At 43.8% G+C, this 26,095-nt stretch overlaps 1 protein-coding gene across 1 annotated transcript in view; it reads left to right on the top strand.

Moving 5' to 3' along the window:
- Positions 1 to 10,360: 10,360 nt before the first annotated feature.
- The window catches only part of PPM1H (protein phosphatase, Mg2+/Mn2+ dependent 1H), a 289,277-nt gene continuing 273,542 nt past the window's right edge, over positions 10,361 to 26,095 (top strand). The window contains exon 1 of the mRNA XM_082256727.1: positions 10,361 to 10,873. Within this exon, the coding sequence (XP_082112853.1) occupies positions 10,641 to 10,873 (233 nt within the window). The 5' untranslated portion in view covers positions 10,361 to 10,640. The remainder of the gene's footprint in view (positions 10,874 to 26,095) is intronic.

Genomic DNA, 26,095 nt, shown 5'->3' with positions numbered 1-26,095 from the left:
GGTCGTGCCAATTTGAACCAAAGATCCTAGTGTTGCTAGGAAGAATGGCTAACCACTTAGTCAATGTGTTTATTGCTTGCTTTTCACTGCTTCTTGGGAGTCCCTGGCAATAACATTGAGAAGATTCAATAACCTGAGTTATGAATATGTATATCTATTTTGCCAATTACTAGAAAGTGCCCATGGTGCATGCTGGGGGAAGATATAAACATTTGGGGTGATCTTGGAGAAGCTCTCTTGCCTCCTGGGCTGCTGTGAGGAATAAAGGCTGTTTGTTGGAGGCTTCTTCAATGACCTTTGCCAGAGGAGAGGCCTGGGTCAGAAGTCTAAAAAGTCTGGACTACCTGTATTGGTGCACCAAGGATAAAAACGTTTCTGCCGAAGAGTGCTCTAGAGAGCTGGGTAGAAGCTACAGTCGTTGGACATTGCAGGAATTTCTATTGGCTCGTCCAGAGGGTATGTGTGCTGTATGAAGCTGTTCTACAGTTTGAAGGATACAAAGCGCTGGTTTTGGCTTAACGTATAACTATCAGCAAAACTTTTTTTTAGTTTTAGATAGAGGGGAGAAGGATTAGAATATTTATCAGTTTTTATTGCGGTCTGTGTCCCTGTTTACCATTATCACTGAAAGTGAAAGTAAAAAGAAAATCCCAAATTTTGGGTTGTCCCCAGAAATGTAATAGAGGGGACTAGTTCTGGTGGTCTGGTGGTCCCCAAGGAATTATTTGCAGGGATTTCCTCTCACTTCCTGTTTGGCTATGGGACAGGAAGTGAAGGGAAAATTCCCCAATAGGACAAAGATGACAAAATAAACCTTAGAGGGGTTATAAACCGCCCTTGCTCTATCCAATATGGGGGGGGGGGGGGGAGTTTTGCCTAATGTTTTACTTTAAAGCAGACTTTTGCCACTTTTTTTCAAAATTCCACATCAGCATTCATGGCTGCAGCATTAAAAAAATAACTTTCTTTTTTTTTTTTAAACACAAATGAATGTAACGTTGCACTGAAAAGGAATCCACAAGAAGAAGAGGCAACAAGTAAGTGTACTTGTTTATATGTCATGTATTCTATATTGTTGTATTTTTCTTTTGGGCTGAGATAGGTCCTCTTTAAAGCTGAAGTTTAGGTATGGCAGTTTTTACATAGTTACATTGATCCAGCTTGGACCAATGTATGGGCCATATTCTTGGGATCCCCGTGGAAGCTGGAAATCACAGTAGTAGACACCGTTCTTGCAGTGATCTCCATTAGCTTCTTGGTCCATTAGGGACCATGTGTACACACAAGGATGCTAACAATATAATTACTGACACAAGCAGTTTTTGAGATTTGCCAAAAGCCCATATGTATGTATAAGCTCCTAGAAGTGTCTTATTGAGTTACAGATTTAACAACTTCAGCCCCGGAAGATTTACCCCCTTTCATGATCAGGCCATTTTTTGCGATATGGCACTGCATTACTTCAATTGACAATTACATGGTCATACGCGCTGTACCCAAATAAAATTGATGCCCTTTTTTCCCACAAATTGAGCTTTCTTTTAGTGGTATTTGATCACCTCTGAAGTTTTTAAATTTGCGCTATAAACACAAAAAGACTGACAATTTTGAAAAAAATATATATATTTTTTACCAAATGTGAAAAAAACACATCTAATAAAAAAATATAAAAAATCTAATTTCTTCATCAATTTTGTTTAGCGCTCGCGTTTTGCCATTTTAAAGGGGAATGATTTTTTTTGACCTCTAGGAACGGTTTTAAATGCAAACACCCGCTAAACGCGGGTGCAAACGCGACACAACGGACGTTTTAAACGTCCTAAAAAAAAAAAAAAAATTCCAGCATTCAAGGGACTTTTAACAACGTCACGTGTACATGAAGCCTTAGACCTCTTGCACACTGCAACTTGAAAAAGCTCAGCACAGCTTTTTTTTTTATAAGCTAAAATACAACCAAGTATTTGTAATGTGCCTATGCACACAGGCGCGTAAACAAGTGCCGTGCATTCTTCAGTAAACACAAAATAGAAAAATCTGCATTTTTGGTCAGTAATTTACGCCTCATGCGTGCAAATGGCTATTTACATAATGTACAAAACATGAGAATGCGTTTCTGCGCATTTGTGCAAAAAATGATGAAAAAATAGATGCTCAAACAGGAGTATCGTGTGCAAGAGGCCTTAGATTTCAATGCCTGCCTCCAAACACCTGCAAAAAACGCCTGATAAAACGCCCAAAAAAACGCCTGAAAATGATACGCTCAGGTGTGAATAGAGTTAAGCTGGCCATACATGTTCAACTTTTGTTGTACAATTTTCTGGTAGATCTACCACAAACCACGTAATGTGAGGTCAAAGCTAAACAACACATTCACTTGTATCTAATTCAGTGGCGGATCCAGGGGGGGGCATCGGGTCAATTGCCCCCCCCGAAAATAATATTTCAACCTTACTCCGTCTCCAGTCCGCACCAGCCCAGAGTCCCAGACACAGTGCCGCCCGCAACTGAGTTCCGAACTACCTTTCTCCCCAGCAGGTCAGCGGCGCGGCGGAGCTAAAGGCTTCTCTTGTAGTCCCGCCGCCGCGCCGCTGACCTATACAGCAGCCGCGGTAGCAGTGAGTGCACTGGTCGCTATAGAAAAAAGGAATGTATACCAGCGCTATGGAGTTTTCCGTATACTGAATCAGGCTTAAAAGGTTTGAAAAGGTGGTGTAAGCTGCCTCCAACCTACCTCTGAGGTAGTAAAATAGAAAGAATTGCAAAAAAATGTTGGGACCGGCGCTACCACTTATAAAACGTGCATGTGCAAAATAGAAAGTGCATATAGTGCTAAAGGTGCACGCAATGAATATAAATATATAAAGTGCTACGTGCTGTTTATGGGCTGTGCCTTATATACCATACTGTAAACATCATATGTTATGCATATACTTATGCAAATAAAGTGCCAAGTGCTGATATTGCCAAAACCCCGTGTAGTGATTAAAAAATCAAACAAAGTATGGTGTCGGTAGGTGATTCACCGAAAACACCGCTGCTTACCACACTCTTTTGGCCGATACCTCGACACTTCTTCGGTCACTAAAATAAAGGATAAGCCTCCATTGCGTAGCATATGTTATGTTCAGACAAACAAACGTAGCATCCACTCACAGTTAGGGAGTTCACTATCAGCTTGGAGAGGTGTTTGCCGGACCGCTTCCGCGTTCCACCGGCTCAAACCACCGTTCCCGGAAGTGACGTATAGACGTACGTGAACCACGCCCTACGCGTTTCGTCATACGACGTCATCTGGAGCGTGCCGTCCATCTCTACTCCCGGTCTTTTTATAGGCTGGGATGGCGCCATCTTGGTATACCTACTTTGCGACCGAACACGGCGGCCATCTTGGTATACCTATCCCGTAGCCTAAATAATATTTACTCATCATGTGAACTCCCTTCATGCTGTGTTTGCCGTACTTATAAAACAATAATCTTTATTAAAACAACCAGTACGACTAAACATAAATGACTATTGGTAGTTAAAATTAAATTAAAAGTTTGATAAAATGAAATGTGCTAAAAGTGATGTGTCTGGTTTGATCGGCAGTGAGCCGATACCCAGTGGTGCTGTGATACAAATAAAAATACTCAAAATAATTTTATTGTGGTGACATTGTGATCCAGTGGTGTGTGTTAATTGTACTTGATATATTATAAGCTCGTGGGCCCATGTGTCTACGCAAAATAGTGCTAGACTATAGAGAAGGTGCCCATACATATACCAATCTAATCGGTGAGATAGAAATCGTGCTGAAAAATATTTTTGTTTTTTAAAATTTTTTTGTTTTTTTAAAACAAGATTAATCTTTTAAAAGGCAATTCCTCAGTAAGTCCATCCGCTGTGCCGTAAGTCCATGTCTTTGTAGACTTTGTTGTTCTGAACGGGTATGTAATAAAAAATCCATTATAGATCCAAGTTTTTCCAGAGGACCCAATAAATGTTATATAGGGGACCATATACGATAAATAGGTAAAAATGATAAAAATGGGAAGGTATGTATAAAAAATGTGTATACAGGGGAAAGGATTATATATATACTCAAAAATATGTCCTTAAAACTGTATCTTTAGAAGACAAGAGGCTGTGATTCATGAATTTCCATACAAAGGAGGACTATTTCCTAAACAATTCCTTAAAAATCCTTAAAAATCCTTAAAAACCCTTAAAATCCTTAAAAACCTCAAAACCCCAAAAACCCCCATGCAAATTGAGGGCCTATAGGGAGGTTTATAACAAAAATTAAGGATAAAAGGGGGGTAAAAAGGAGAAGGACTAAAAAGGAGGACTATAAAAGGTCAAAGGAGGATCCAACAAAGGGGGGACCCAAAAAAGGAGGCCACAGGCTTAAAAAATTAAAAAGTTAAAAATCAGTAATAAAACAGTTCAAATCTATGTCGATGTTCAAGCCTTTAGGTTGGAGGGTCTGCATCTGATATATCCACTTCGTTTCGTTCCTTGACACATCTATTTTCTTGTTACTTCCTCTCCAGTTGTTTTTGATTTTGTCGATAGCGTAAAAAACCATTACGGTGGGGTCTTGGGAATGATGGAACTTGAAGTGTCGTGACAGACTATGTTTCTCAAACCCTTTTCTGATATTCTTTACGTGCTCCCTAATGCGGACAAATAGGGGTCTGGTGGTGCGGCCTACATACTGTAATTTACAGGGGCACTCCACCACATAAGTGACGTGAGTGCTCGTGCAAGTGATGGTTTCCTTTATCTCATACATTTTTCCTGTGCTTTGTGCCATAAAAGAAGTTGTTTTCCTTTTCTTTTCCTTAGATGTTTTGCATGGGAGGCATTTTCCACATCTGAAGAAACCCTTTAGGCTGGTTGGAAGATTTATTTGCTTAGGAGGATCCACAACGTTGTGCACCAGCCGGTTTCTTAGGTTTGGTGCTTTTCTATATATGAAAGTGGGTTTTGCAGGGAGGATGTCTCTAAGTGTTGCATCTGCTTGTAAGATAGGCCAGTGTTTTCTCACAATTTTCTCTAAGGCCTTATGCTGAGTATTGTATCCAGTTAGAAATGCAAATTCAGTGTTTTTATTTCCGCTGGTTTTATTTGGCACTTCCTTTATCAGGTCTTCTCTGTTCATTCTTTCTACTATTTTCTTGATGTTAATTAATTCACTTCTTTTGTATCCTTTTTCCACAAACCTGCCAATCAATAATTCTGCCTGTGTTTCAAAGTCTCTTATATCGCTGCAGTTCCTTCTGATTCTCATCAGTTGCCCTTTGGGAATGTTCCCTAGCCACTTGGGATGGTGGCAGCTGCTTTTTGGAATATATCCGTTTCGATCGGTTTTTTTGAAATACGTTTTACTGCTTAATCTTCCTTCCTTTTTTGTTAATTCCAGATCCAGAAAGGCAATGTGTTCATGGTGAAAATTTCCTGAAAAAGTGATGCCATATATATTCATATTGATTTCGTCAAAGAATTCCTGCAAGGATTCCTCACTTCCCTTCCATACGATGATAATATCATCGATATATCGACGGTAATACTTCAAATTATTCCTTGGTATGCTAAAAACTTGCTCCTCCTCCCACTTCTGCATAAACACGTTTGCCACACTGGGGGCATACTTAGCCCCCATAGCTACTCCTTTCTTCTGGACAAAATAATTGCCCTTGTACCAAAAGTAATTTGATTCCATCGCTGTTTTCAATCCTTCCAGTATGTATCCAATCTGCGTCTCCTTCATGTCTGTGTGGGTGTGCAGGGCCCAATCTACCGCTTGTAGACCATCTTTTTGTTTAATATTAGTATAGAGGGAGTTTACATCGATAGTAACCAAGATGTCACTCTCCTCTATTTCCAGATCTTTGATTTCCGCTAGCAGTTGTTTGCTGTCCCTCAGATAGGATTTACCTACTGGGACTAGAGGCTGTAGGAACTGGTCTAAATATTCCCCTAGCCTCGAATGCACAGAATTAATGCCACTTACAATGGGGCGGCCTGGTGGCTTCTTGTCATCTTTATGTATTTTTGGAATATAGTATATGACTGGGGTTTTTGGTTTTTCCAAGCAAATGTATCTAGCCTCCTTCTTATTTAAGATTCCCAAGTCTTCTCCTTTTTGCACGTATTTATGTAAAGTTTTTTCAAAATCTTGTTTTGGGTTTCTTCTTAGCTTGATGTAGGTATCTTCTATATTGAGGAGATTCTCCATCTCCTCCTCGTAATCTTTTTTATTTAAGATTACAAGTCCTCCTCCTTTGTCCGCTGGCCTTATTATCACTCCTTTTCTTTTTTCCAATTTCCTAATGGTGTCCCATGTATTTTTCTCTTTTCTATTTTGGATCCTTAATGCTCTTATATCTGCTTCCACCATTCGTTTAAATACCTCCAAATTCTCATTCTGAGGGTTTTTGGGGTTAAACTTGGAGCGATTCTTTAATGGTCGCTATGCTAGCGCCGATTGGCGTCTAGCAACCAGTGACGTCACCGGTCCTGAGGAGTGGAGGAGGAGAGCGAGGCCCCTGCATCCACAGCGGAGCCTCCTTCCTCGCGCGTTTAGAGTGCTGGCTCCACCCACTTCCTCCCTCCAGAGGCTCCAGGCTCCAGCAGCTTCTACAAGCCAGGCACCGACCAAGGAGAAGAATCTGATCCTGAGCAGTGACAGTGACTGACACAGTGACAGAGAGTGACGACTAGTACAAAAGTGAGTACAATTTAATGTATTAAAGAAAAAAGTGTCCTGCCCTTTGCCATCAATGTTAAAGCAGAGTTCCAACTTCCACCCATTTATAATGAGATGCACTGACTGAATCCCCTTTAAAAATGCTTTTACCATATTTTTTTTTTTTTTGGAAGGAAATACCGTTTTTCTTCTTTATTAATCCGCACTTCCGGGTCCTGCTGCCTATAGGTGATTACGTTATTCGGCGATTCGCAAGGGCTCCTGGGATAGCGGCATCATGTATCCCAGCAGCCCTTGCGAATCGCCTAGTGACGAAATCTTGCGTTATTTCCAGACTGGCACCAGCTGTTCTCAGGGATGTATTGCATTCAGTCCGCGCTCCGCCCCGCCTCCTCTCAGTGAGCTCTACAGGATGCAGGGGCATAGCGCGGACTGAATGCAATATATCCCTGGGAATAACTGGTGCTGGTCTGGAAATAACGCAAGATTTCATCACTAGGCGATTCACAAGGGCTGCTGGGATACATGCATACATGCAAGGAGCCCTTGCGAATCGCCGAGTGACGTAATCACCTATAGGCAGCAGGACCCGGCAGTGCGGATGAATAAAGAAGAAAAAACTGTATTTCCTTACAATAAACATAAAATAATTTGCATTGGTAAAAGCATTTTTAAAGGGGATTACGTACACCTCAACTTGTTAAAATGGGTGGAACTCCGCTTTAACCACTTAAGGAACAGGCCTATTTCTGTCACTTTACAAGTTAAAATCACTTAGAACCCCCAAAACTTTTTTTTTTTTTTTTTGCAGAGACTAAGGCCCCTTTCACACAGGCGATCCGATCCTCCTTTCAGTTTTTCAGGCAGACCGGATCGTATGCTCCATGCATCCCTATTGGGCAGCGGATGTCAGCAGAGACATCTCCACTGACATCCGCTGCTATCCGATTCAATCCTGTCCCTGAAATCCGAACAGATGGAAACCCTATTTTCCATCCGTCTGGCGGATCAGATGAGAATGGACAGGCGGTCCGTTCTCATCTGATCTCCCCATAGAGGACAGCGGGGATCTGACAACTCTGCCTGCCATCCGCCTGCTCAGCGGGGATCGGCAGATTGATCCCCCTGCTGAGCAGAATGGACCTCTTTGGACGGTGCGCCGTGTGAAAGGACCCTCACTCTAAAGAATAAAATGGAGATTGTTGCAATTTTTTTGTCACATCGTATTTGCGCAACGGTCTTACAAAGGCAATTTTTTGGGAAAAAATACACTTATGTGAATAAAAAAAAAAAAAAAAGAAAACTGTAAAGTTAGCCCATTTTTTTTTTTTCTCTAATGTGAAAGATAATGTAACGCGGAGTAAATAGATACCCAACATGTCATGCTTCAAAACTGCACACGCTCACGGAATGGCAACAAACTTTTGTACTTAAAAATCCCCATAGGCGTTGTTTAAAAATGTCTACAGGTTACCAGTTTAGAGTTACAGAGGACGTCTATGGCTTCAATTATTGCTCTCGCTCTAATGATCGCGGCGATACCTCACATGTGTGGTTACATATGTGGACGCGACTTGCGTATGTGTTCGCTTTTACACGCGAGCTTAGAGGGACGGGATGCTTACATTTTTTTTTCTTATTTATTTTATTTTTTTATTTTTTTTTTACACTATCCCTTTTAAAAATATTTTTTTTGATCACTTTATTACAAGGAATGTAAACATCCCTTGTAATAGAAATAAGCAGGGCAGGTCCTCCTCGATGTGAGATCTGGGGTCAAAAAGACCTCACATCCCACATTAAGTGCCGGTTCACATTTCTGCGATCACAGAGATCGCATGTAATTCGGAGCGCACTGTTATTATTACCCTTGTAATAATAAAGTTATATGTGGTTAAACGTATCCTGGCTGTTTGTAATGTAATATTCTAATCTGGAATAATAAATGTGTCACTGTTTTAAACAAGGTTAGGACCGTATGATACGTTAAAAACAGTTCTGTAAGCAACACCTTTTTTTCTGGCAGTGCCCCTCCCGAGACTAGACTCTGGATCCGCCCCTGATCTAATTAGGCAGGCCTTCGTACTACATACTTGAAGGTAAATTTCAAGAAAATTGGACAGAAAATTGTAAGAAAATTGGAACATGTATGGCCAGCCTTAGGCTACGTTCACATCTAGGCGTTGCTATTTCAGGCTATTTTCACATGTAGGCGTTTTTCAGCTCTATGGATCAGCTCAAAAAACGCCCAACAAGACAAATCCTATTCATTTCAATGGCCCCTGTTCACATCTGAGCGTTCCGACGCCTTGAGCAAAACGCCCAACGCTCCAAAAAGTACATGAGCTTCTTTTTGGGCAGATTACAGGCGTTTTTTTTTAGATGTCAATACCTGCCTCCAAACACCTGCAAAAAACGCCTATAAAACGCCTGTAAAATAACAACGCCTAGATGTGAACGTAGCCTTATAGGTGTTTTCCAGGCATTTTTATAGGCGTTTTTACAAGTGTTTTACAGGTAAAAGGCCTGTAAAACACTCTATATTAAGTCTATGGGGCAAAAACACCTGTATTCGGCCCAAAAAGAAGCTTGTGTACTTTTTGGAGCGTCTGGCATTTTGCCCAAGGCGTTGGAACGCTCAGATGTGAACAGGGGCCATTGAAATGAATAGGATTTGTCTTGTTGGACGTATTTTGAGCTGATCCTTAGAGCTGGAAAATGCCTACATGTGAACTTAGCCTTAGGCTGCATTCACACTTGAGCGTAGCTTTTTTTTGTGTGTTTTTTTACCCTGATTTTTACCGCGATTTTCAGGCGTTTTTGGAGGCAGGCATTGACATCTATCAAAAACGCTGGTAATCAGCCCAAAAAGAAGCTCATGTACTTTTTTCAGCTACACGCGTTTCGCTTCAGGCGTTAAAACGATCAGATGTGAACAGGGGCCATTTAAATGAATGGGGTTTTATTTGTTGGGCGTTTTTGAACGTTTTTTTAGCGTTTTTGGAGCTGAAAAATGCTCAAAAAGCCCAGGTGTGAATGGAGCCTTAAGGCCCGTACACACGTACCGATCGTCAGCGAACGATCGGCCGTCTTTTGTCCCTGGGCTGTCGGTGTCTGTTGAAAAGTGCAAAGACAGCACAAGAATTTTGTCCGCCGACTACAGCCGACTGCAGAAGTGATGTCATGTAATGGTTAACTTTCCCTGTGTTTTTTCTTTTCTGAGCATGCCCAGTCTTGCAAATCTGCGGTCTGTCATCCGAATTCTGTATTGACTGGCGAACAATCGGCCGCTCTGGTGTCGGCATACAAAAATTTTAATGCTTGCAAGACAGACTCTTGTCGGCAGAATGTGCGCTGACGGCTGTCGGAGGCACCATACTAACAAGCGTACAATCGGCAGATCTTTCGTCCGCCGACGTTTGTATGCCGACGATCGGTACGTGTGTATGGGCCTTTAGTGAATCGTGCCTATAGTGTATATAAGATGTAGATGTCTATTCCTACAGGAAGCAGTGTGTTTAATCAGCTGCTGTTCTATGTGGAATGATTGTGCAAGCATCAGAAAGCATAAAATCCAAACAAATGCAATGCCATGGCAGCAGCACGATAGTCCTCATCACTGACACTGACTGGCAATGACAGGAGCACAGCTCCAGGTAGGAAGTGTTGGCAGCACACACACCCCCCACCCCGCACACATCTCCCAACACCAGAGCGGCTTGGCGGTCACATGACAGGCGGCTGGTCACATGATCCCAGGTTTAGTGGCTCAGTGATCAGCGGCGATCCGCAGAGCCCGGAGCTGGTTATGTTCCACCGGTACGTTGATTTCCGTGTGTGATCGGTGGCGGCAGGCCGACCCATGCCGGGCTGTGTAGACGGAGACGGGCGATCCGCCTGCTGACGCCTTCCTTCATGCTCCCTCCGGCCGGGCTCCTCTTGTAATATGCTCACTCGAGTGAAATCTGCGGTGGCCAATTTTATGGGTGGAATCATGGCTGGCAGTTCTGGCTCCGATCATTCCAATGGTACTGAGCTGCCCATGAAGTTCCCATATGGCAGACCGGAATTCCTGGGGCTGTCACAGGACGAGATCGAGTGCTCGGCCGACCACATCGCCAGACCCATCCTGATCCTAAAGGAGACCAAGAGGTTATCGTGGAGCACCGGCTATGCAGAGTGAGTAGGAGGGGAGGGGGCATACACTGAGCGATGTGATCAGACAACACACCAAGAGCTATCTGTTTACTTTTCTGTACAATGTATCCATATGGATGCCACTACATACATCTGACATAAGGCTGCAACATGCTCCATCTGTCAAGGTCAAATATAACCAATCAGTGAGAATCATGTCCTTGGATTTTGGAATTGGGTACCTGTCATCAGGATGGTGGTAGGGTTAGTGAGATGTACATTGATCACTCATCTACAAGAAGATCTTTATGTCATCACTTGTTTTCACTGTTATCCCTCTGTGGTGTCACCAACAAAAATATATATTTCTGGCTATATAGACCAAAAATTGTTCCATTAGTAATCTGGCAATTTAAAGTGTAAGTTCACCTTTACAGAAAATCTGTAAGGTGAATTTACACTGGACCCCAGGCCCACAATCCCCCGCTATCAGGCACCTGGACGCCTCTTCACTGGTCCGGGGATTTGAAATCCTCCTGGCTTTCTCTCCTCTCTTCATAGCTCTCATAGGACAGGCCAGACGGATTCTGATTGGCCAATGTGATGCGCTGACCAATTAGAATATGCCTCTTGTCCATTTGTACACTCTGATAGGTACGGATAGGCGATTAAGCCATGGGGATGTTAAATCCCTGGACCGGTGAAGTGGCTTGCCAGGGCCTGACAGCAGGGGATTCTGGGAGCGGGGAGGGGTCCAGTGTAAACTCACCTTATAGATTTTCTGTAAAGGTGAACCGTATGGCCAATGCTCTTTTGTCCTATGTCTCCTGTGGATCACAGAAGTGCACTTGGCTCTCCTCTCCTGTGACCAGATTCAGCTGGCAGCGGGCTAAAGCCTGCTATCAGCTGACATCACAGAGCAGCTCCAGGCTCTGGAGGGATCCTGACAATACTGTCTGGATCCACCCAGATTCCTGACTGGCAGCTGGCTCAGCCTCTCAGCATGCTGCTGATAGCCTGAACCAGCCACCCCTGCCCCTTTTTCAGCCTGGCGTTCCAATGAGCATTGGACTGGCAGAGCTAAGAGCCAGTGACTGTTATCACCCTTAGCTCAGAGCTGACCCTAGAACTGAGCAGTCTTTGAATGCTCAATTTTTAGTGTAGAGCCAGTGGGGGACAGCTTCAGCATCAGTTCAATGTTCTGTCCATCCAGGTAAATGTATAGCAGGGGTGGGCAACTGCGATCCTCCAGCTATTGTGGAACTTCATGTCCCCTGAGACATTGCAAGACTGACAGTTATAGGTATGATTCCTAGAGGCATGATGGGAAGACTGACACTCTGCTCGCAGGGACAGGATGGGACTTGTAGTTCCACAACAGCTGGAGGGCCACAGTTGCCCACTCCTGGTATAGTTATTTGTCTCTTTTTTTTATATTTCCGAATCTCTTTCAAGCTTGCCACACACGGTACAGTCTGATTGTACAATCTCCTTTAGATCTAGGGTCGTCAGTTTATGGAGTTTGCATGTTCTCCCTTTGCCTGTGTGGGTTTCCTCCCAGACTCCAAAGACATGCTGCTAGGTTTATTGGATCCTGTTTAAATTGACCCTACTATGTGTGTGTGTGTGTATATATATATATATATATATATATATATATATATATATATATATATATGAGTGTGAGTTAGGGACCTTAGATTGTAAGCTCCTTGTGGGCAGTGACTGATGTGATTGTACAATATATTTAAAGCACTGCTGAAACTGTCAGTGCTGTATAAATACCTATATAATAATAATAAATCCGCCAGAAACTATGTGCTGGTGCATGATCGTTTGGGTTGGGAAATGGTAAATCCACCACAACCCCCCCAGTGGGCCGGCTGGCCGGCCGGCCAGACAGCCAGCATTCTTACCTCCTCTGGCCATGTGTCTCCTCCCTCTTCCTTGCCAATGGCCAGGAAAATTACTTCTCTTTTCAGCCAGTCAGAAAAGGGGTCTCGCGACCTGCTTCCTGATTGGCTGGGAGGAGAATCAGTGTGATAATAGTGAATATTCATTTGCTATTGTCACACAACTGGGTGGGCTCAGGGCGCAGTGCTCTGCGCCCAGAGCCCACCCTTTTTTTGAAGCCTATTGGAGCCTCTGGCTCTAATCGGGTGCTTCAAAAAAAAAAAAAAATCCCCCTATTGGAATACATGCATGCGGATTAGGGAGCCGGATGCATGGATGGGGGGGGGGGGGGGGCAGCGCCCCTGCGCCCCCAATGGATGGGCCGCCACTGAGCGCGAGGGCTTACCTGACTGGATATAAGTTAAGTAGTTAGATGCAAATATTAAGTAGTTTTGGTAAATTTAAAGTTGATTGTAAAGTAATTGTGGGGTCAGATTGTAATGTGCATGGTGAGCCCTTAAAGCGGACGTTAGCCCATCAACTGAACAGTTTTCTAAGGCATGGCAGGAATGAAACCTGTCACAGTTGCTTGTGCTCTCCACTGAAATGTCAAGCCATCAAATGGCTGGTATCACAACCAATCACATGTCAGCATTATGGCAGCCTTGGATCAAACAGAGGCCAAGATGGCAGCTTTCTTGGCTTTAAGGGTTTAGCGTCACTTTACCTGCAAGGAGTAGGCTGAATACCATGGGCAAGTGTTATGAATCTTCTTGGTCTTCCGTGTGCAGAAGGGACCAGGGGTCAGGTGTTGGCATACTCTATGAAAGGGTTAATCAGCCTTATTATAGTATTTAGCCCTTTTTATTACAAAAAATAATTCCCAAGTACCCCCTAGTGTAGGTGTAAAAAGTGTGTATAGTTGGGGCTTGCACATTCAAACACATGAATGCTACTGTGTAATCCTAAATGTATTAGTAAATGTAACCCTGTAAGAAGCTGAATTTAGCTTATTCTCAGCCTTTTGCAGTATACTGCATAGCAGAGCTCAGAGAGGGGAAGGAAGACGCAGCACACGGAACAAGTCAGGTGTGTTGCAGTGTAAGAGGCAAGCTGACAGGAGGAGAGAGCAGAGAGACGGTGAGATACGCTCATTATTATGCTGCTGTTATTTTCACTGTCAGTCACAGGGTGGTGGAGAGGAGGAATGTAGGGGAAGGTAAAACTGGAGTAGAGAAAAATCAGGTCCTCTTCCCTTCTGACCAGGGCTGTGCTGTGAGGCGGAGCAGTGTAAATCTCAGGACTGGATAGGCAGAAATACAGGTAAAACATTGCCTATATACAGTATGTACCATATCTAAAATGGAACACCAGGAAAAGTCACAAGTGAAATAATTCAGATATTTACCCTATGGCTGGCTGGCTGGCTACTGGTTACTGTACAGGTCTTCATTACTTAAAGCCTGGACAATCTGGCACTGCTACTGACAGTTTCAGCTATGGTACAGTAAAGGGAACATGTCATTCACTTTCACCTCATCTGTTCACAAAAAACCTTGTATTCTTTTCACAGATTACATGGTATCCCCCCTTTCTCCCCCCTTATCCATTTACAGAATGCCTTATATTCATCCTTCCTCTCCCCTTATCCATTTACAGAATGCCTTGTATTCATCCTTCCTCTCCCCTTATCCATTTACAGAATGCCTTGTATTCATCCTTCCTCTCCCCTTATCCATTTACAGAATGCCTTGTATTGGCCCTTGCTCTCCCCTTATCCATTTACAGAATGCCTTGTATTCGCCATTCCTCTACCCTTATCCATTTACAGAATGCCTTGTATTCGCCCTTGCTCCCCCTTATCCATTTACAGAATGCCTTATATTCACCCTTGCTCCCCCTTATCCATTTACAGAATGCCTTGTATTCGCCTTTCCTCTCCCCCTATCCATTTACAGAATGCCTTGTATTCACCCTTGCTCCCCCTTATCCATTTACAGAATGCCTTGTATTCGCCTTTCCTCTCCCCCTATTCATTTACAGAATGCCTTGTATTCGCCCTTCTTCACTTATCCATTTACAGAATGCCTTGTATTCGCCCTTTCTCCCCCTTATCCATTTACAGAATGCCTTGTATTCGCCCTTTCTCCCCCTTATCCATTTACAGAATGTCTTGTATTCGCCCTTTCTCCCCCTTATCTATTTACAGAATGCCTTGTATTCTTCCTTCCTCTCCCCTTCTCCATTTACAGAATGCCTTGTATTCGCCCTTTCTCCCCCTTATCCATTTACAGAATGCCTTGTATTCGCTCTTTCTCCCCCTTATCCATTTACAGAATGCCTTGTATTCGCCATTCCTCTACCCTTATCCATTTACAGAATGCCTTGTATTCGCTCTTTCTCCCCCTTATCCATTTACAGAATGCCTTGTATTCACTCTTTCTCCCCCTTATCCATTTACAGAATGCCTTGTATTCGCCCTTTCTCCCCCTTATCCATTTACAGAATGCCTTGTATTCGCCCTTTCTCCCCCTTATCCATTTACAGAATGCCTTGTATTCCCCCTTCTTCACTTATCCATTTACAGAATGCCTTGTATTCGCTCTTTCTCCCCCTTATCCATTTACAGAATGCCTTGTATTCGCCATTCCTCTACCCTTATCCATTTACAGAATGCCTTGTATTCCCCCTTTCTCCCCCTTATCCATTTACAGAATGCCTTGTATTCACTCTTTCTCCCCCTTATCCATTTACAGAATGCCTTGTATTCGCCCTTTCTCCCCCTTATCCATTTACAGAATGCCTTGTATTCGCCCTTCTTCACTTATCCATTTACAGAATGCCTTGTATTCGCCCTTTCTCCCCCTTATTCATTTATAGAATGCCTTGTATTCCCCCTTTCTACCCCTTATCCATTTACAGAATGCCTTGTATTCGCCCTTTCTCCCCCTTATCCATTTACAGAATGCATTGTATTCGCCCTTTCTCCCCTTATCCATTTACAGAATGCCTTGTATTCGCCCTTTCTCCCCCTTATCCATTTACAGAATGCCTTGTATTCGCCCTTCTTCACTTATCCATTTACAGAATGCCTTGTATTCGCCCTTTCTCCCCCTTATTCATTTATAGAATGCCTTGTATTCCCCCTTTCTACCCCTTATCCATTTACAGAATGCCTTGTATTCGCCCTTTCTCCCCCTTATCCATTTACAGAATGCCTTGTATTCGCCCTTTCTCCCCTTATCCATTTACAGAATGCCTTGTATTCGTCCTTTCTCCCCCTTATCCATTTACAGAATGCCTTGTATTCGCCCTTGCTCTCCCCTTATCCATTTACAGAATGCCTTGTATTCGCCCTTTCTCCCCCTTATCCATTTACAGAATGCCTTGTATTCGCCCTTTCTCCCCCTTATCCATTTACAGAATGCCTTGTATTCGCCCTTTCTCCCCCTTATCCATTTACAGAATGCCTTGTATTCGCCCTTGCTCTCCCCTTATCCATTTACAGAATGCCTTGTATTCGCCCTTGCTCTCCCCTTATCCATTTACAGAATGCCTTGTATTCGCCCTTGCTCTCCCCTTATCCATTTACAGAATGCCTTGTATTCACCCTTTCTCCCCCTTATCCATTTACAGAATGCCTTGTATTCGCTCTGTTTCTTCCCCTATGCATTTACAGAATGCCCTATATTCTGTGAAAAGAATACAAAACTTTTGTGACTTGACGAAAGAAGGAGAGTGAACAATAAAATCCCTTTACTACGCTAGCTGGATCTGTCGGTAACAAGGCTGGAAGAAGAGTGTTGCCTGTAGCATCCAGGCTCTAAGACCTGTACAGTAATCATCAGCCAGCTGCCAATAGGATTTTATCCAGGCATACTGGGTAAACACTTGCTAAATGCAAACACGAGAGCCATCTAATTTGCTTAAGCCTTTTTCTGTCCATCCAGTACTAAGATTTGCCAAGACAGCAGAGGAAGCTTTGTGACCTGAGTTTTCTCTTTGGCACACAAATCCTATCACATGGTAAAAGAGAAATAATCCCCTGCAGTGGGGCTGCTCCTGTCCTGCAAGGGTTAAATGCCCATTTAGATCCCACAACAGCCAGCTCTCCCCTACGTCCCTTGAAGTCCTATGTGCTGTGTGCCCTGCATTGTACTTGGTAACGTCACAGGACCTGCAACTGGATGCAGGGACAGAGGGATCCTGGGCAAGCAGAGAATTGGGTTAAGTAAAAGTCCTTTTTCTGCTCTATACACCTAAGCAAAGCATTTAACCTTTGCAGTGCAGAGGCAGTTTGTCTGTTCCCCTGCCTTCAGCCTGTGATTGGACAGTGAAGGAGCAGCAAAACACTGACAAGGTCACCCCCTGCTCTGTTCTACTGACAGTATTTTCATTGTTAACAAATGTAGCTGTTTGGCTCTCAATGTTCTGTACTCTGCACATAATAAGATACTGAGAGCCCATTCACACTAGCGCGACTTGTGAGGCGACTTGTGTGCCCTCAAGTCGCCCCAAGTCACTTGACATAACAAAAGCAATGTTAATCAATGAGTGCCGTCTTAATTGGCACTACTGAAGTCGCTCCGACTTCAGAAAAGGGTCCTGTACTACTTTGAGGCGACTTGTGATCCGACTTGTCCCATATACTTCAATGGGAGTCCCCTTCTTGTCTTATTTGAAGTGACTTGTGATCCGACTTTCCATAAAAATGGTCCTGAACAAGAAAAAAAGAGAATTTTTCTTATAATCCTTCTCTTCTCTCTCTCTTCTCTCCACCTGGCCATTTTTCTTGCAGGCATTTATCGGGCATTTTTGGAGGCAGGCATGACTTTTTTTGGATTTAGTGTCTGGGGGGTCTAAAAAGTGTACCTGTGAAGTTTCATCACTGTAGCATGTCCAGAACCCACACTGAACCCTCTGAACCCACACTGCTGTATTAATAATTATAAGAAAAATGCTTTTTTTTGCTGGTTCTGGACATGCTACAGTGATGAAACTTCACAGGGACACTTTTTAGACCCCCCAGACAGGCTAAAAGTCGCGCTAAAAGTCGCCCCTTATGAGGCGACTTGGAGGTCGCGGCAGGGTGAACCCGGCTCTGAATCATAGTAAATTTAGGTAATTTGTTGTTTTTGATGTGCATAATATTTTTAACTAAATACAAAAACAAACCTGCCTTGAGAGTCTTCTTTGGATGGGAGACTGCCTCATGATTGGTTACTTCTAAACTTAGTAATGTGACTATAGGGTTGGATGAAACAATGGCAGTAGGCTTTACCTCTCAGTTGTGTTTGTTTTCTACCTGAAAAGTTCCATCTCTTTGTCGGTGCCTCCCTATAAGATGATATGTATGGATTCCATTGCTGGAGTTGTGTGGTGTGTCTATATCCGCTTCCTCTAAATAAGCCAACACTCAGTGGAGAGTAGTACAAAGTCTATAAGAAACCCTCTGCTGAATGTCCTGGAGGAAGTTTTTTTCCCTCTAAATTTTGAATGCTGACAGTACACTAACATGTTTTGTCTGATCAGTCAATGAGTCCTGGTGCTCCTGTGGCCTTGATTTAAAGCAGGTGTAAAGTAAAACCATTTTTTTTTTTTTTTTTTAATAAAATAAAAGGTTATAGTTGCCTGCTGTGTGCAGGTCCCTCAACGGTGCTCTTCCTCTTCTCCATGTGCTGCCATAGCAAGCCTCTTTCTGTGCGGGCTCCCTCCCGAGCCGGACTGTGTGTGTTTATTGATACACACAGTGTCGCCTGGCCCCGCTCCCTCCTCACAGGATTTGACTGACAGCAGCAGGATCCGATAGTGAGGAGAGGGAGAAACCACTACTTTAAAGTTTTTTTTTTTTGTACCCTAATGCATCTTCTCCCCTCATCCCACCTATTCTCCTTTTGGCGCTCTTCTCCTTTGTCCCTCCCTCCTTTTTCCTCTCGTCCCTCTCTCCCTTTTCCTCTCGTCCCTCTCTCCTTTTTCCTCTCGTCCCTCCCTCCTTTTTCCTCTCGTCCCTCTCTCCTTTTTCCTCTCGTCCCTCTCTCCTTTTTCCTCTCGTCCCTCTCTCCTTTTTCCTCTCGTCCCTCTCTCCTTTTTCCTCTCGTCCCTCTCTCCCTTTTCCTCTCGTCCCTCTCTCCTTTTTCCTCTCGTCCCTCCCTCCTTTTTCCTCTCGCCCCTCTCTCCTTTTTCCTCTCGCCCCTCTCTCCTTTTTCCTCTCGCCCCTCCCTCCTTTCTTTTTCCTCTCGCCCCTCCCTCCTTTCTTTTTCCTCTCGCCCCTCCCTCCTTTCTTTTTCCTCTCGCCCCTCCCTCCTTTCTTTTTCCTCTCGCCCCTCCCTCCTTTCTTTTTCCTCTCGCCCCTCCCTCCTTTCTTTTTCCTCTCGCCCCTCCCTCCTTTCTTTTTCCTCTCGCCCCTCCCTCCTTTCTTTTTCCTCTCGCCCCTCCCTCCTTTCTTTTTCCTCTCGCCCCTCCCTCCTTTCTTTTTCCTCTCGCCCCTCCCTCCTTTCTTTTTCCTCTCGCCCCTCCCTCCTTTCTTTTTCCTCTTGCCCCTCCCCTCTCTGCTTTTTCCCCTCCTCTCGTTCAAGCTTACCAAGTGACACTTTGTTTACAGTCTCAGGTACACCATTGCCGTTTTTGCTTACCTCAAAATGTCCTGGTATATACCCCTTGTTGGTGCACTTGTACCCTAGGTTGGGAGCCACTGTTCTCAGTTTTGTTGGTTAATCTCATGAGACTAGCAGTGAGAGGCAGCAGTGCCTTAGATCTCACACTGCAGATGTATAGCTATGAGTTTGTAAGCACATTTCTAAAAGCTTCTACAACCTAGCGAATCTTCACTATTTATTTGAGTTAATGGGGTTGATTGACTGAGGGCAAAAAGACTGTGATAGTACAGATACAATTATTTTCCCCAGAGCTTACTGATAGTTGTAAAGCACAGCTGATTTCCATCATCCAATCATGTGCAGCTTGCACCTGATTGAGTATAGTGCCCAGTCTTATTTGCCTTTAGTAAATCAACTCCAATGTCTACGTTACCCTGACAGAAACTATATACAGTGTGTGTGTGTGTGTGTGTGTGTATATATACAGTGCCCTGCGAAAGTATATGCACCCCTTGAACTTTGCAACCTTTTGCCACATTTCAGGCTTCAAACATAGAGATATAAAACTGTAATTTTTTGTGAAGAATCAACAACAAGTGGGACACAATCATGAAGTGGAACGAAACCTATTGGATATTTCAAACTGTTTTAACAAATAAAAAAATTGAAAAATTGGGCGTGCAAAATTATTCAGCCCCCTTAAGTAAATACTTTGTAGCGCCACGTTTTGCTGCGATTACAGCTGTAAGTCGCTTGGGGTATGTCTCTATCAGTTTTGCACATCTAGAGACTGAAATTTTTGCCCATTCCTCCTTGCAAAACAGCTCGAGCTCAGTGAGGTTGGATGGAGAGCGTTTGTGAACAGCAGTTTTCAGTTCTTTCCACAGATTCTTGATTGGATTCAGGTTTGGACTTTGACTTGGCCATTCTAACACCTGGATATGTTTATTTGTGAACCATTCCATTGTAGATTTTGCTTTATGTTTTGGATCATTGTCTTGTTGGAAGACAAATCTCCGTCCCAGTCTCAGGTCTTTTGCAGACTCCATCAGGTTTTCTTCCAGAATGGTCCTGTATTTGGCTCCATCCATCTTCCCATCAATTTTAACCATCTTCCCTGTCCCTGCTGAAGAAAAGCAGGCCCAAACCATGATGCTGCCACCACCATGTTTGACAGTGGGGATGGTGTGTTCAGGGTGATGAGCTGTGTTGCTTTTACGCCAAACATAACGTTTTGCATTGTTGCCAAAAAGTTTGCTTTTGGTTTCATCTGACCAGAGCACCTTCTTCCACATGTTTGGTGTGTCTCCCAGGTGGCTTGTGACAAACTTTAAAGCGGAGTTCCACCCTGGTTATACATTTTTTTACAAAAATACCCCCGGGACAGTCAGGGCTAGCACATTCCACAATGGCTAGCCTCTGATCTGTCCCGGGTTGCACTTACCTTTCAGGAGATATACTTACCTTGAAATTGTCTTCTCCAGCGCTGCCATCTCAGGTGTGGGCAGCTTGAAGCCAGCACGATCCTCTTCCGCGTCCTCTTCGGTCCTCTTCCTCCTTCTTCGGTCCCACGATGCACTGCACCGGCCCCGACGTCACTTCCGGGTCGCGCGCGTCATCCCTCCACAGCTTCTGGGCATGCCCAGAAGCTGTTTAGAAGGGGATGACGCGCGCGCCCCGGAACTGACGTCGGGGCCGGTGCAGGCGCAATGATTCCTGGGAGCTATGACATTCAGCTCCCAGGAATCATTGCAAAAGCCAGGAAGTGACGAATCGCCGTGGCCGCCGAGGGGAGGAAGAAGGAAGTAAGGTGAGTATATTTTCTCTAAAAGGTAAGTGAAAAAAAAAAAAAAATTGCGATTATCCATTTGTTTTTCAGGTGACCGGGAGCGAGAAGATGGAGGTAAGTATAAATTTCGGGTGGAACTCCGCTTTAAACTACACTTTTTATGGATATCTTTAAGAAATGGCTTTCTTCTTGCCACTCTTCCATAAAGGCCAGATTTGTGTAGTATACGACTGATTGTTGTCCTATGGACAGAGTCTCCCACCTCAGCTTTAGATCTCTGCATGTCATCCAGAGTGATCATGGGCCTCTTGGCTGCATCTCTGATCAGTCTTCTCCTTGTATGAGCTGAAAGTTTAGAGGGACGGCCAGGTCTTCGTAGATTTTCAGTGGTCTGATATAGACATATGCCGGTGTTCTAAAATTTTCTCGGACCCGTGAAAAAATCGGACCTCGTCACTTCCGGTGATAGGAGTCTCAAGTGCGCATGCGCATAAGACATTAACTTGGTTTGATAAACTTATAACACATAGTGGGCAGCTGAATGAGAGGAGGCGGGGCTGAGGTGGGACGGAAGACACCGCCGTGTCATCTGCAGAGCTGAAAAGAGGAGGCGGGACGGAGGTGCGGCCGTGTAATAAATGCAGGACTTTAGCGACTCCTTGTTTTATTATATTTAGCAATTATCGTATTATTTATCCTTAGGATTTCATTACATTTACTATTTATATAATACAAAATAAGAAATACTAAATGTAATGAAATCCTAAGGATAAATAATACGATAATTGCTAAAGATAATAAAACATAAGGAGTCGCTAAAGTCCTGCATATAATACACGGCCGCACCTCCGTCCCGCCTCCTCCACCAGCTCTGCATATGTGTCCTCCGTCCTCCGTCGCACCTCAGCCCCGCCTCCTCTCAATCAGCTGTCTGCTCTCTGTTATAATTTTGCCAAACCTTGAAAAATGTCTTCTGCGCATGCGCACGGACGACTCCCATCCGCTGTTTTGTGATGCTCTATCACCGGAAGTGACGAGGTCCGATTTTTTCACGGGTCCGACAAAATTTTACAACACCGGTTTTCGGTAATTCGATATATCGCGGTATTGCATAGCCACGGTATTGTTATTGTGGCATTTTTAAAATACCGAGTTTCTCTGCTCCTGGGTCTGACTTGTGAATTGATACATTTCAGTGAGCTGGATGACTCATTCACTCACACAGCTAAGCCTTTCAGCATTAAGCCCCGGTTCACACTTGTGCGTGTGCGGGGTTCGCATGTAATGTCGGAGCGCACTGCTCCGACATTACATGCGATCAGCTGTGAGGTGCGAGTTTAGCCATACAAACTGTATGGCTAAATTCGCATCGCTCCCGCAGCAAACACGCACAGGAGGCATTTTTGCAGCCGCATCAGGATCGGATCGCACAGCGGTTCACACTTGTGCGATCCGATCCTGTGCGAACTGCACGATCGCACTGCGATATGCGATCAAACTGGGGGTGTCGTTAAGATTACATTGACACCCCCAGCGTATCGCATATGGCAGTGTGAACTGCCGGGGGTGCGTGTGCGATGCGGGAACAGGCTGTGAATTCGCTGCCTTCCCGCATCGCATATATGTGAACCGAGCCTAAGTCTCCCAGTAACTATAAAAAAAAATTATTACATTTGTATCTTTTCCTTCCCTCTGCCAGGGAGAAAGGAAGTTTAACCTCTTAAAGACTGGACCTTTTTCTGACACTTGTTGCTTGCAAGTTAAAATCAGTTTTTTTTTTGCTAGAAAAGTACTTAGAACCCCCAAACATTTTATATATTTTTTTAGCAGAGACCCTACAGAAAAAAATGGCAATTGTTGTAATATTTTATGTCACACTGTATTTGCGCAGCAGTCTTTCAAACGCAATTAATAGACTTTAATGAATAATAAAAAAAAAAAAAACGTAACAGTAAAGTTATCCCAATTTTTTTTTTTTGTTACACAGAGAATCGTGAGAGAATCGTGATCTTTATTCCAAGCTAAAAAATCGTGATTCTCATTTTGGCCAGAATCGTGCAGCTCTAATATATATATATATATATATATACACACACACGCATAGCAGCCCACATTACATTATTATATAGCCATCAAGCAGTGTCTGGCCTACCTGGTGATGACTGGTCCTGGCGCTCTGATCCGATGGCCTGGTCTTTAAAGGGGCAAATCCTTGCGATCCAGAAGTGGTTAAACCTGCAGGAGGTCCGGTGTTTTTATCTATTAATGACTTTACTATTGCTTTAGGCCTGGTTCACATGTATGCGGGTTGGTGGTTCACATGTATGCGGGTTGGCGGTTCACATGTATGCGGGTTGGCGGCCCACATTTGCACAGGCATAGCAGCCCATTGATTTGAAAGGGCTGCTATGCCTTCATTTTCCGCAGAAAAAAGGTGCATGCAGCATTTTTTTAAAATTCAGTGGCCTTGAAATCCATCCTGCTTTTGCACCATGCAACTAACCTGCAGTTCCTGCTCTGGCAAGCTTTCTGCATTTTTTGTATACGTGGGCACGGCATTTAAAAACAGTTTGCGTGTGCAGCAACGGCAGGTAAGTCGCATGGTGCAAAAGAAGGATGGATTTCATGGCCACTGCATTTTTTTAAATTCTGCATGCACCTTTTTTCAGCTGAAAATGCAGGCATAGCAGCTCAAGCCCATTCACATCAATGGGCTGCTATGCCTGTGCAAATGTGGGCCCCCAACCCGCATACATGTGAACCAGGCCTAAAGCAATAGTAAAGTCATTAATAGATAAAAACACCTGTCCTCCTGCAGGTTTAACCAATTAATGACTTTACTATTTCTTTAGGCCTGGTTCACATGTATGCGGGTTGGGGGCCCACATTTGCACAGGCATAGCGGCCCATTGATGTGAATGGGCTTGAGCTGCTATGCCTGCGTTTTCAGCTGAAAAAAGGTGCATGCAGAATTTAAAAAAATGCAGTGGCCATGAAATCCATCCTTCTTTTGCACCATGCGACTTACCTGCCGTTGCTGCACACGCAAACTGTTTTTAAATGCCGTGCCCACGTATAAAAAAAATGCAGAAAGCTTGCCAGAGCAGGAACTGCAGGTTAGTCGCATGGTGCAAAAGCAGGATGGATTTCAAGGCCACTGAATTTAAAAAAAATGCTGCATGCACCTTTTTTCTGCGGAAAATGAGGGCATAGCAGCCCGTTCAAATCAATGGGCTGCTATGCCTGTGCAAATGTGAACCGCCAACCCGCATACATGTGAACCGCCAACCCGCATACATGTGAACCACCAACCCGCATACATGTGAACCACCAACCCGCATACATGTGAACCAGGCCTAAAGCAATAGTAAAGTAATTTATAAACAACACCTCCTTCAGGTTTAACCACTTCTTGACCACAAGGATTTGCCCTCTTAATGACCAGGCCATCGGATCGGAGCCGAGCGCCAGGACCAGTTATCACCAGTTAGGCCAGACACTGCTTGATGACCTATTTTAGGCCTGGTTCACAGAGTCTGTACTGACTGACTATATAATAATGTGAATAAGTGAACCAAAGCCCCCTAAATTCAGCAATGAAATTGAAGTGAGGTGGAAATTTAATAATTTAAATTTAATAATAGAATACCGTGATAATACCGTATACCGTGGCAAAACCTTAATCAATTAATCGCAGCATGAAAATCTGATACCGTCACAAGCCTAGTCTGATACTCCTTCCATTTCAATATTATCGCTTGCACAGTGCTCCTTGGGATGTTTAAAGCTTGGGAAATCTTTTTGTATCCAAATCCGGCTTTAAACTTCTCCACAACAGTATCTCTGACCTGCCTGGTATGTTCCTTGTTCTTCATGATGCTCTCTGCGCTTTAAAGGGACCTCTGAGACTATCACAGTGCAGGTGCATTTATACGGAGACTTGATTACACACAGGTGGATTCTATTTATCATCATTAGTCGTTTAGGTCAACATTGGATCATTCAGAGATCCTCACTGAACTTCTGGAGAGAGTTTGCTGCACTGAAAGTAAAGGGGCTGAATAATTTTGTACGCCCAGTTTTTCAGTTTTTTATTTGTTAACAAAGTTTGAAATATCCAATAAATTTCGTTCCACTTCATGATTGTGTCCCACTTGTTGTTGATTCTTCACAAAAAATTAGTTTTATATCTTTATGTTTGAAGCCTTAAATGTGGCAAAAGGTCACAAAGTTCAAGGGGGCCGAATACTTTCGCAAGGCACTGTAAATGGGGCTGCAGTGAGGTTACTGGTCAAATTAGGCTTGAGTTTTAAATGAATTGCATTTAGAGGTGCATCTGTTTTTCTATTGAATGAGTATATAATAGCATTATCTGTTATACATACTCGGAAGGGCATTCCCAGCACTGCCCTTGTACTGGTTTCTGTATGGAGGAAGGCCACAACATCATGCTGGGAATGTCACTCTGTTCCTATTCAGGCTCCTCTCCTCCCCTCCTCCTCGCTTGTTTATCTCCTCTGTTCCCCTTTTTTACGTTAGTCAGTATTTTGGGAGACTCACAGCAAAACCAGAGAGAAGCCTGCAGCAGATTCAAACAGCTTTCACGTTGCTTGTTTTTTCATGGTGCTAGGCCTCATTCATACTGTATGCTCTTCATGTGTTTTTTTTTTTTTTTTTCTCCTACAGGATTTTAACCGCAGCAAAAATGCAGTTAAAGAGGAAGTAAACCCTCTGAAAAAAATGAGAAAAAAAAAACCTGTAAAGACAAAGGCATAATGAGCTAGTATGCATTGAATACTAGCTCATTATGAAGTACTTACCTTAAAATGAAACCCCCGCAGTGCCGCCCGCTCAGTGACCGGATGGCCGACATGTTCAGCCGTCCTGCTTCCTGGTTCGCATCCTCCGGCCATCTGATTAGCAGGAGGCCCGATACCAATCACTCCCGCGAGAGCCGTCGTTCACGGCACAAGGCTCTGAAGGAAC

The sequence above is a fragment of the Pelophylax lessonae genome (assembly GCF_965119305.1).
Source record: "Pelophylax lessonae genome assembly, chromosome: 4".
NCBI classification, from domain to species: domain Eukaryota; kingdom Metazoa; phylum Chordata; class Amphibia; order Anura; family Ranidae; genus Pelophylax; species Pelophylax lessonae.
This window is presented reverse-complemented; position numbering and strand designations above follow the sequence as displayed.